At 51.1% G+C, this 12,336-nt stretch overlaps 1 protein-coding gene across 2 annotated transcripts in view; it reads right to left on the bottom strand.

The window, feature by feature from the left end:
• TEAD4 (TEA domain transcription factor 4) overlaps nt 1-7,641 on the bottom strand; it is a 66,562-nt gene extending 58,921 nt beyond the window's left edge. For both annotated transcript variants that reach the window (XM_040642037.1, XM_040642038.1), the window contains exon 1: nt 7,571-7,641. In XM_040642037.1, coding sequence (XP_040497971.1) covers nt 7,571-7,622 — 52 coding nt within the window. In that variant the 5' untranslated portion in view covers nt 7,623-7,641. The remainder of the gene's footprint in view (nt 1-7,570) is intronic.
• Between the last annotated feature and the right edge of the window lie 4,695 nt (nt 7,642-12,336).

The raw sequence follows: 12,336 nt of genomic DNA, 5'->3' as shown, positions 1-12,336 counted from the left end.
TCTCTGTCACATAAATAAATAAAATCTTTAAAAAAAAAAAGAACTACAGGGTAGAGGCACAGCCTACACACAGGGACACTCCAGGACTGAGTTCTTCTCAACATATCACTGGCCTCTCCCTCTTACAAACGTAGCCTGGCCAGAGTTTAAAGACAATTTATGGGGGCGCCTGGGTGGCTCAGTTGCTAAGCGTCTGCCTTTGTTTCAGGGCACGATCCCGGCGGTCTAGGATCGAGCCCCGCATCAGGCTCCTCCACTGGGGGCCTGCTTCTTCCTCTCCCACTCCCCCACCTTGTGTTCCCTCTCTCGCTGGCTGTCTCTCTCTCTGTCAAATAAATAAATAAAATCTTTTAAAAAAAGACAATTTATGGGTCACTTATTAGATAAACAGTGTTTAGTGTGTGCCACGTAAAAACCTAAGCATATTACAAATATTAACTAATTTAATCTTCACATTAACTATATGAAGTTGGTTCTATTAATATTTTCCTCAACTTGCAGAGGGGAAGAGTAAGACACAGAGCAGTTCGATAACTTGCTCAAGGCCACATAGCTTGATGAGTGGCAGAAAAGGGATTCAACCCCAGGCAGGCTGGCTACAAAGCTATACTGTTCAAACACTAGTCACCACCCGCATGTGGCCACTGAGCCCTTGAAGAGCAGCTCGTCCAAACTGAGATGTGCTGGTAAGTGTCAAATGCACACTGGATTCCCAACACTTTGTATGAAAAAAATATACATTATCTCATTAATATATTTTTTTACAACTGATGGCACATTTAAACGATAATATCTTAGACATAGTTGTTTAATACATTGTTAAAATTCATTTTACCAGTTCCTTTTTTTTTTAAGATTTTATTCATTTATTTGACAGAGAGAGCAAAGCAGGGGGAGGGCCAGGCAGAGGGAGAAGCAGGCTTCCTGCTGAGCAAGGAGCTGGATGCGGGACTCAATCCCAGGACCCTGGGATCATGACCTGAGCCGTAGGCAGATGCTTAACCGACAGAGCCACCCAGGCATCCCTCTCCTTACTTTTTAAAAGTGACTCCTAAAGAACCTAAAATTCCATGTCTGGCTTACATTATATTTCTATTAGGCAGTATGGCTCCGGAGTCTGTGCTTGTGGCCACTGCTCATCTTCCCCTGCTCCAGCTATAGGGGCGCAGCCTGTCCCTCACCCCGGCTCATTCAGCTCGCATGTGATGGGGAGCCAGGCGGTAACTCCCACAACTCCCCACTCCATCTCCTCCAACCGCTCAGACACTGCCTTGCCTGCAGCTCTGGAGACAGCTTATCTTCACCTCCTTCCAGCAGGAATCCCAGAATGGCAAGGTGGGAAAATCCCTCCCTCACGGCCTAGGGCAACCCCCACCTGCTGCAAGCGGAGAAACTGAGGCCCAGGACCACATAGAGGAAGCAGAAGCCCTAGAGGTCCTCTGGTGCCACTGCCCACCCACTACAAAAACCTCCTCCAAAGCAGCCCTAGCAAGCTCTATCTACATCTTCCTACATCATGAAATTCCCTGTAGGTCGATGTGATGCTGCAGAGTGAAACTGACTTCAGATCCCATGGACCCGATCCGTATTGCTGCAGAGGGCTTGCTTTCTGGCAGCGAGAAATGACAGCACCCTGAGGGCGGGACAGGTTCCGACCCCCTATACCCGCCTCTGCTAAGACACTCACAATATGGGTAAGCTCAGTACTTAACAGGTCGGGGTGTATGCACCCTCCGAAACCAGACACGGCTCCCAATGTGGCCAGAGCACTGCAGAGCCTACGGGACTAAGGTTCTTGATGCAGACCCCGCCACACCACTGGCCCACACAGGCTCAGGGTTTAACAGGGCAGTGGAAAGAGTCAGGTTGACCTGGGTTCAAACTCCAACCCCAGAATTTATCTGTGTAATTTTTCTCCTTTTCTGTAAAGCAGAGGTTAAAAAACAAAACAAAATCAAATGAGCAAACCCTATCTCACAGGGCTGCCATGAAAATTAAACAAGGTGATGTAGGCAGAAATGTCTAGAATTGGCACCTGATAGGCACTTAATAAATGCTCACTTCCCTCCTCCTTCCTTCATCAACCAAAGCCCCAAGTTTTCTCCCCCACGAACTGATAATAAGTTCCTATTCTATACATACTTAAATGCAGGATTTCATATTTGTTTTTATTTTTTTTAAAGATTTTATTTATTTATTTGACAGAGACAGCTGGTGAGAGAGGGAACACAAGCAGGGGGAGTGGGAGAGGAAGAAGCAGGCTCCAGCGGAGGAGCCTGATGTGGGGCTCGATCCCAGAACACCGGGATCACGCCCTGAGCCGAAGGCAGACACTTAACGACTGAGTCACCCAGGCGCCCCAGGATTTCATATTTAAATCTATTTGAGTTCATCTTGAGATAAGTATACATATTTAATATAACTAAATGTCAAGTAATTTTTTAACAGCTAAAAATTGAACACAACTTACAAAAATGTTTGGTAGGGGACACCTGCGTGGCTCAGTCGGTTAAGCATCCGCCTTCAGCTCAGGTCATGATCCCAGGGTCCTGGGATCGAGTCCCACATGGGGCTCCTTGCTTCTCCCTCTGCCTGCCACTACCCCTGCTTGTGCTCTAACAAATAAATAAATCAAATCTTAAAAAAAAAAAAAAACATTTGGTAGTATGCAGTTAAAGAAATTAAGGTATATTCATGTAAGGTAATATTATCCAGATCCTTATAATTATGGCTTTAAATTATTTTTTATGACATGGGATATTACTTACTATATAGTATTCAGTAAGAAAAAAAACAGGATAGAGTATAATTGCAACTATGTTAAAATATATACATTTATTTGCATGAACACGAATTTGGAGGGATATATACCAAAATATTAACCATGCTCATCCCTGAGTTGTGGCATTATGTACCATTTTTCCTTCTTTAATTTATAAAGGTTTTCCACATGAGCATATATTAATCTTAACAGAAAAAAATGGTTTTTTCATCTCCTATTTTTGCTTAATATCAGCATTTAGGCAATTAAGATGATTTTGAATCCTGGTTCCGTCCTCCAGTATGCTTGCTATCCCAGACACCGACAGAACTGATAAGAGGACAAAGCCAAAATGAGAGCTCTGTGGCCTATCACTAGAGACCTCCCACCGCCATGGTGACATGAGCTCAGTGCGCGAGCAGCCAGGGTAGCCTTTCAACCAGCTACAAATCCACCTTACTGCTGCAGCAGCCAGATCCTATTTATTTCTCTTGAACCCAAGAAAAATCATGAGATTCCAAGTCCTTACTAAACATTTCTGCCAAACCTCAAGTAGATGATGCTTCCAAGACTTGGTGGGGTGACCATGTTGGCAAGCAGTTCTCTCAACGCCACTGTGGAGTCCCCTCGTCAGTAAGAAACTTACCGCCTGACACTTCCAGATCTTGCCACATTAAAGGAAAATGATAACAGCAGTTATCATTTCTCCACCCTACCTCCCTCTCCCATTTGGCAGGGCTCCTCCCAGATCCTAGAGGGATCCTGTGCTTACTCCTGCAGCTGCTAGCAGGAACCCCAAACTTGATGTGTAAGAACCTGGCCACCGGAACTCACAAAAGGCAAGTCGGTGCAGTGTCTCCCTGCTCCTAAAGCCCACTCCTCTTCTCCTGAGCCCTCTCACCAAGTCCTTCAGAGAGAGGAAAGCAAGAGAAGTGTGCTCTGCCACCAAGAACGATCCACCACATGCATCAGGAATCTCCCCCTACCTGTCCTGGTTGTCTTATGGCTCTAACGATAGCTACAAAAATAAATAAATAAATAAATCCCTTTATGTTGTCCAGCTGATCCAGGCCTGTTGCCTCCCCACCCAGAGCTCTGCCTACTGAACAAATTGCCTCCCTCGTCAACTATTACTCAAGGCTCAAAGCCAAGATGGAGATCAGCCAGGAAGAAACAAAACTAGCCTTTTATCCCAGCCAGGACAATTCACGAAGACCTCTCAAGGGCTTGAAGGGAAGGGGAATTCATGGTTCTGGCAGGAGTGAGCTTGGCATGAGCTGATGCTGGCAGACACCACAATACCTTTGCTGGTAAGACAGAGAGCAGACCACTCCGCCAAATAATGGGCTCCAAGCAGCTCAGGTTTCACTCTAAGTAAAGGCCCCTCTTGGAAGGAGAGGCCCACCCTACGTGTCATCAGCCTTCCCCACTGCCCTTTGCACTGCCCCCAAAACCCTGCCCTTCCTTTCAGCCGGATATGCAATCTCATCCCACAGGAGGGTCACCCTGCCTTAGCACGGCTCCCATTTCCTGCCCCTGGTGACTCCTCTGAAGTCCATTGTTCCCATGAAGTTTGGGTCAAAGGAAGCCAGGTCTCCACCCATGGGGGCCCGCCCACCCTCAACACCGTGATGGAGCTGGCCCACACTACCGGAGCCGGGCCCGTCCTCCCGCCTTTCCAGGGGCCTGCCTCTATTAAAAGCAGGAGGATGTGGGCACCCATCTTAGGGACTGGAGTTCCAGTGGAAATGTTCCCAAACAAAGATCCAGTCGCTACCAGCTTAATGCTCCAGGACCCTATCATCCAGGAGGTGATTAGAATCTCCCTAATATCTAAATGGAAAAACCAAAAGCAAGGAGAAAACTGTTATTTCAGAAGAGGTCAAGGCAAAGCTGGAATTAGAACACAGAGTTGGAGACCACACTGCCCAGTGACAAAGCCCTGCCCCCACCTCCACCTGGGCCCCTGAGCTGGTTAAACCCCGGGGGGAAGTGAGGGGAGGGCATGGGAGAGCAGCTGTTCAGCTCCAATTTCAGAGCTTTAAAGGGAGCTGTCGTCCCAACCCCTGCCAACAAAGGGTCATGGGGGGCAAAATAAGACAGGCAAGGTAAAGCCACCCTCACAAGCCCTGAATTTCCCACTGCCCCCAGACTGACCTCGACTACAGAAAAGGCCACGGAGAAAAGCTGGTGACCCATGTCCTCCACTTGCACTGAGAAGGAGAGGAGCCACTGATTAGGCAACAGGTATTGCTCTGTGCTGGTCACCAGTGCAAGACCCCAGAATGGAAGGCAAGGGAGGCTGCGACATTTGCATCCCAGGAGACCTAGAAAGATAGGGAGACCCTTTTCCACCTGGCCAAGTAATGTACAAACCAGCGAGGCAAAAGGAGGGTGCATTTAAAGACCCCCAAAGGGCCCCTTCCAAAGTTGGCCTTCTCGGATCCTACAGTTCCATGCTTTCTGCTGCGACGGAGGGGAGTATCTCTGCCTCCTACCTGAGCCACAAGATGGGAGATGTCACCAAGCCAGACCGGTCCAGCCTCCGCACCTGTTAGATGAAGGTGGCTAGGGGGTCTGGGCATCAGGATCCACAGAGGAGGAGACAGAATGCGAAGTGAGAACAGAATGGACTCTAGTCCCAGCTCTGTGACTCACTGGTTGTGCAATCTTAAGCAAGTTACTGTCCCACTAGGGGCTCAGTTTCTCTGTGTTCAAAGATTTTTATTTATTTATTTGTCAGAAAGAGAACACACAAGCAGGGGGAGCGGCAGGTGGAGGGAGAAGCAGGCTCCCCACTGAGCAAGGAGCCCGATGCGGAACTCGATCCCAGGACCCTGGGATCATGACCCAGACGCTTAACTGACTGAGCCACCCAGGAGTTTCCCTGTCTTTAAAATGAAGGAGTTAGACGCTAACATCAGAGTGCCTAATAACATTCAGCAGGTACACCCTGGGGTCAAGGCACAAATGGAGTTACAACAAAGGAGTTGAAGACCCTGTGCTCCCGGGACAAAGCCCTGCCCCCACCTCCACCTGGGCCACCAGCTAGCTACCCTAGTTCCTAAAGATGAAGATCATACAGGGCCTGGCCTATGGCAAAAGCTCAATTCATGTCTGCTAAGTAAACACAAATGAACAGGGCAGGGGTTGTCAAAGGGTGTTCCGAGAAGTTCGTAGGAAAAAAAAAGAGGTTCCATGCTGAAATACGCTTAGGACACACTGGCTACTGAGTCTGGAATGGGCCATACAGCATGCTAGGTACTTGGCAAATAGAATTTTCACAACAAGCGTTTTGGATAGGTATTAATCACCCCCCTCCCATATTACTCATCAGGAAACTAAGGCTGAGGGCCTTTACAACTGCAAGTGACTGCCAGGATCTGCACCCAGGTATGTCCAGCTCCCAATCTGCATCTTTCCTATTTCCTCAATGCTGCCTTTAGACCCGATGCTGTCAAAGCCCTGGCGCACACCTGGTCTAAGCAGGTGAGAGGGTGAGATGGCTTTCACCAGAACATCTACATCCTTGGGAGTGCACGGAGGAGCAGCTACCAGCCCCCACCCCTCTGAATGAAGAAAGAACTCTGTGCCAGATCCGCCACTGCTCCCCCACCAACACCATCACATGCTATGTCACTTCTGCCGATCTCCTGGACAGTCATGCTCCCTCCCTGCCCAGTTCCTGCCTCTAAAATATTTCAAATGATAAGACCCCAGACGGAGAAAGAAAAAAAAAAGCAAAACACAAAGGAAGAGATGGGGAAACTTAAGACACCCAGATGCGTCTTCCCACAGGTCAACTAGCAAATCAAAGGCAGCTCTTCCCTCCCGGCGGGCACTAAAGCGTGCCCGCAGTTATCCCCTTTCCTTCCCGCAGCAAAGTGTAACCTAGCAAGTTGTAAAGAATGAGGATTCTTCCACTCGACTGCTGGGCAGCTAGCTCCAAGGAAAGTAGTTCAGGCTGGTATACATCCGTTCTCTGTCCTTGGGCCCTACCTGAAAAGCACTGGTCACACACCTCTCGAGATTCAAGACGGTCTCAGAAACATCCCCAGTTCTCACTATCAACAACCTGTCCCATTACCACGAGACAAAGATCTCAACTTCCTTTAGCCTTCTAGCAGCTTGCTCTCTCAACTGTTGCAGGCAAGAACAGAACCCACTCGCCCTCAGAAAGACAGCTGCCTGGAGGAGGCAGGTGTGGACAGCTTCCTTCCAGCTCTGCCCAGCCCAGGGCGAATGGAGCCTTGGGGACCACACACTCCAACAACCACAGTCCAATTATCCCTGCACACACATAACCAAAGACACGGTCTCTTGGCCATGGTCATGCCGGCAGGAAAAACAGTCATGCCCAGAACCAACATCCTCACAGAGAACTACACACGTAGAGACCTGGCATTGCACAAGAACTCAGAGACACTCAGACTTTCAGATAGACTCTTCTCGAGTGGAAATACACTCAGTTCAACACAAACAAATACACCTACTGGCAGCCAAGGTGAGTCATATGTGAACAGATATCACCCTCACATACACCCAAAACTAGGGAGACGGGACAGTCAGGCGGTCACATGAACTCATCAGACAGCCACTGTGTGTGACCGGAATCCCCTTTACACACATGTGCACGGAGCCCGTGTGTGTCCCTGGGAAAGGCGCGCTTCGGGTCTGGGAGTTCTCCCTCAGGCTGGTCCCCACCGTGGAATATAACAGGCTTCTCAAGCCTCGGGGAGCAGGGGACCCTCCGGAGGGGTCTCCTCCACTTTCGCAAAGCCTCAGCGTTTACACCAGCCAATACACTACCTCCAGGGCTCGCCCTTCCAACTCCGAAAAGGGCCCGGCAGAAAAGAAGCATGGGTGCTGGGTCCCTTCGACCGCCGCCGCTCCCGGTTCTGCTTCTGGGCCTTTCGGCTTCCGGGACCCCTTCCCGCGAAGCCCCTCGCATCCACCCCCCGGCCCCAGCCGGAGGTCCGCGCCGCCTCCACGTGCCGGGAGAGCTCCTCACGCCCCGCCCGACGCCGGCCCTGCGGCCAGGTCCTCGAGTCCCCGCGCCGCGCCGCCGCCTTACCGGTCCCAGGGTGCGGGAAGGTGGGGCGGAGGCGCTAAGCCAGCTCCACGGGGTCCGCCGCGCGCGCCAACTCTCCGCCGCGAGCTCCCGGGGGCGGAGACGGCACTGCGGGACGACAGGGGGCAGCGCGCGCAAACCCGCGGCGGCCCGGGGCCACCGGCCGGGCAGGGAGGAGGGCGGGCGGCGGCCGGAGCCCACCCCGCGCCGGCCCGCACCCGCTTCGCCGCCGCCTGGGGCTGGCGCGCCGAGCCGAGCGGAGCAGAGCGGAGCGCGCCGAGGGAGGAGTTTTCCCAGAATGGGACTGACGGGAAAGCACGGGAGCTCCCTATTCCTGGAGGAGTGAGTCAACGGGCGAGAGGAAGGGAGCTCGGGGGCCAGCGGCGGAAGGGAGGGCAGGGGGGGCGCGGGCCGGGCCGAGAGGTCCGGGGCGGGAAGGGCGGGGGGGGGGAAGAAAAGAGCGGCGGCGCACGCGGCCGAGGGGCCGGCGCGACGGGGGCGCGCGGCGGGGCGGGCGCCACTCACCTGGGGGACGCGGCCGCGGGCGGCGGGAGCCGGGAGCTCGGGCCCTGCCCGCCCCCTGGCCTGGAGTTTGAAAGGAGGAAGCCTGGAATGTGCGGAATGAGGGCTGGTATGAGATGCGCGCAGCTGAGGGAGGGAGGGAGCCGGAGGGAGGGGCGGCCCTGCCCCCGGCCCCTCGGGGAGGAGACTGGGCGGTGGGGGGAGGGGGCGGCCGGGCGGGGGCGGGGCCGGCGGGGGAGGGGAGGCGTGCGCGCGGCGGGGCGGCCGGACGGCGGCCCGGCCCCGCGGACCCCTCGGCTTGGACGCGGCCTCCGCCGCTCCCCGGCGCGCAGACTTTCCCCTGGATCTCTCGGCCGCGCCTCTCTTCCTCCTCCCGGAGCCCCCCGGTTCCTGCCTCTCCTGGCCGAGTCTCCGACTGTCTTTCCCAGGAGCTGAAAATCTTCCTCATAACCGGGGTGGGGGGGTTCTGTGGGTGGCCCTGCCACCGTCGGCGTCCCCGGCCGGCGCCTCTCCGCACAAGTCCCTGGGAGGCCGGGGAAGGGGCGGGCGCCCGACGCGCAGGAAGGGCTGCTCCCTTCCCCGCGGCTCCCACCAAAGGACACTCGCTCCGGGGAACCAGGAAGCAGGAACTCCCGGGCTCTAGTCCCAGATCCGCCGCCGGTGCCCCCATGCGTGCCCTCCCCGGCGTTGGTCCTTTCGATCGTTGTCCTCTGTCCCTTGAGGAGCTGTCCCTACCAAGCGTATAAAGCACATGGGAGAGGAGGCTCGCTGTGAACTCCGTGTGGCACGTTGAGACACCTTTTGGGCTCAGTAACTCAATGAATATTTATCCGATATATATTATGTGTCCCCCCGATGCTGTGAAAACAAAAGCGAAAATAAGACCTCAGCACCTGCCCTCAAAGAGCTTAGCTTTAGCTGGGAAGACTCCGTATATAGAAGAGCATTGCCACAAAGTGGGAGTCTGGATTTGGAACGAACCTGCCAGATAGTTTAGTCTCTTGTTGGGGAGAGGGGTGCTGGAAACGCACTGGACTCCTTTTTGGAAGTGTTGAGAACACGTTGGCTTCAAGCAGTGTGTTATCACATACCTCTGTCTTTCACCTCGTTGGGAGGCTGAAATCAAAGGACTTTCGGCTTTTTCCAAAAATCAGATCCAACCTGGAGGGAGCATTATCACTTCACCTTGTATTGCAGTGGTTGTCCAGATCTTATCTCCCTTACCAAACAGAAACTTCTTTGAAGACAGAGTAAATGTCTGATTTATCTTATCTTTCACCCAGCACCAGCTTGGTGCCTGGGATAGATAAGCACATAATAAATGTTGAATAAATGGAAACCAAAAAAGCTACCACAGAGAAGACAGAAAAGAAAGTGCTATAAATGCCAAAGTTGTTTGCAAGAGAGGTGCTCCAGAGGTGTTTTGAGCAATGACAGCATCGCTGGACGAAGTATCCAGTCTCATGAGGTGAAGACTTTGAAGGAAGCAGCTCCGATTTGATTACATAAATTCCGGTATGCCTATTAAATAATGAGTCACATCAGGGCTTGGTCACACCTCATATACATGAAAAGACTGCAGGGCAGTATATAGACACCAAAGGAAGTACAAACTGTAAACACTAGCTATCTAATGCAATAATTATTTGTTGAGTGTCTATTGACTTTGAGCACCATGCTAGGTGCAAGGATAGGTCCCTACCCTCCAGAAGCTCACAGTCTAGGTGGGAAGACAATTAGGTGGAGCTCAAAGGGAACCCAGGGGAAGGAACAATGAATTCCAAGTTACAGAGGTGACATTTGCTCCAGCTCTCGAAGAATAAATGAGAACTTACCAACTCGAGGGGGGAAGACCCATAGCAGCGTGTACACACAGGCTGTCTCGGAAAAGCAGGGAAAGTCTTGTAAACTGGTGTGCTGGAAGAACAGACTACAATAAGTGGGTGCCAGGTTGTGAAGATCATTGTATCCCCTGCTCGAGAGTTTGGGCATCGGAAAGGCCATTTTGACGCAGGTGTGACATAATCAGTACCACCATTAGAAAGACTCCTCTAGTCACAGTGTCGGGCTGGACTGGAGAGTCGGGGTGCCCTAAGCTCAGGCCATGCTTCTGAGCTTGACAATGAGGGAGAGAGTCTCAGAAACAGTCCCCAGGCAAAATCAACAAGAATTGGTAACCAGGTTGGCTGTGAGGGTGAGAGAGGAAACAAAACTCACTAAGCTTTGACAAATGAACAATTGGTGGTGCCGTTCACCGAGATAAGAATTCAAACGCAAGGAGAAATAGGTTAGCTGGGAGCTGAGTCCAGCCAAGGTTCAGAGGATTTAGAGGAAGGCAGGACAGAGTCCAGAGTGGAGACCATAAAGCAACCTTGGAGTGTCACGTCCAGCCCAGATTGCTGAGAGGAAATTCAGCTTATTCCCTCCAAACCTTAAGTATCCGAGACCCTAAATGATCCAGATTGGAATAGCATGCCTTCAGGAGCTCAGCCTCCTGGTCCACACCCTTACAGGCTTCTAGAGAGCTCTGCGCCTTCAGGAATCTCACTTCCCAAGCTGTCACAGTCTCTCTGGCTGAAGTTCTGAGACATCGAAATTCTGAAGGTTCGAGGCTGACTGATTTTACACACATGGCCTGCCCCACACATACCTTTCTTAAGGGACAGGACCCTCTTTCAGTGACCCTCAGGAATGAATCTGTTGATGGAAGTATTGCATCTGTCTGAATCAAGCTAGAAGAGATGCACATGGCTTCCCTTAAATGACAGCGTATAATCCACAGCTCACCTCAGTTCTTAGTGAACCGGACCACTCTGCCTAGTCCTGCAGCTGCATCTCACCCAGGCTTCCTGTGGAGTGGTGCAGGGCTGTGGTCGGAGCCGGTTTCTGGGGAGGGTATTTGTGTTGTCTGTACTACAAAATTACAGTCAGAAGTTATTAATTACTTTTATCACATGTGGTTTGGGATTATTTCCACTCCTTTAATAAATTTTGTTTTTCCAACCCACATGGTCATAGTTAAACAAATTATCTGTGTGTTTTAAACAAGTTCAACCACATCAATGTGATGGAATTCTTTTTAGTTATTAATAACAAGATTTTTAAAAGTAAACCAAACACCGTTCATGATATAATAAGTGGAAATACAGATTCCAAGAGCAGTGTATGTGGAATGATCACGTTTTTGAAACATAATTGAAAAGTATTTTATTTCATTTTATTTTATTTGTTTTTTGAAGATTTTATTCACTAATCTGACAGGGAGAGCACAAAGCAGAGGAGCAGGAGAGGGAGAAGCAGGCTCCCCACTGAGCAGTGAGCCCAACATGGGGCTCAATCCCAGGACCCTGGGATCATGACCTGGGCCGAAGGCAGTCGTTTAACCAACTGAGCCACACAGGCGCCCCTTCATTCTTTTTTTTTTTCAAAAAAGATTTTATTTATGTATTAGAGAGCAAGAATATGTGTGCATGTGCAAGAAGGGGGAGGAGTGGGGGGAGGGAGAGGGAAAGAGAATCTCAAGCAGACTCCCCGCTGAGCATGGAGCCAGACTCAGGCTCAATCTTCCCACCCTGAGACCATGGATCTGAGCGGAAACCAAGAGTCAGATGCTCAAAGGACTGAGCACCCTTTCATTTTCATTCTCTATTTTTTTATTGAAGTAGAGTTGACATACAATGTTACATTAGTTTCAGGTGTTATTCTTTATTTCCTTCTTTATTCTTCTGCATTTTATTCTTCTGCCTTCTATCTGCAACAAACTTGTACTTTTACAGCGGGGGAGAAAAGTGTGACTAGAACGGGATATCTAACCCTTCCCTAATTTTGCCCCATCTTTTTTAAAAAACCACCCGTACCTGGATTTAATGGCCTAATTAGAAGTTGACCAGGAGAAGATCGTCCCCTAGCTGCTCCGTAAAAGGTGGGTACACCGCGTTTCAGATATCTCCAAAGCACGCTCCCCCCCCACCACCTGCCACGC

This window comes from Ursus maritimus, unplaced genomic scaffold (genome assembly GCF_017311325.1).
Source record: "Ursus maritimus isolate PB19 unplaced genomic scaffold, ASM1731132v1 scaffold_26, whole genome shotgun sequence".
Lineage (NCBI taxonomy): Eukaryota > Metazoa > Chordata > Mammalia > Carnivora > Ursidae > Ursus > Ursus maritimus.
This window is presented reverse-complemented; position numbering and strand designations above follow the sequence as displayed.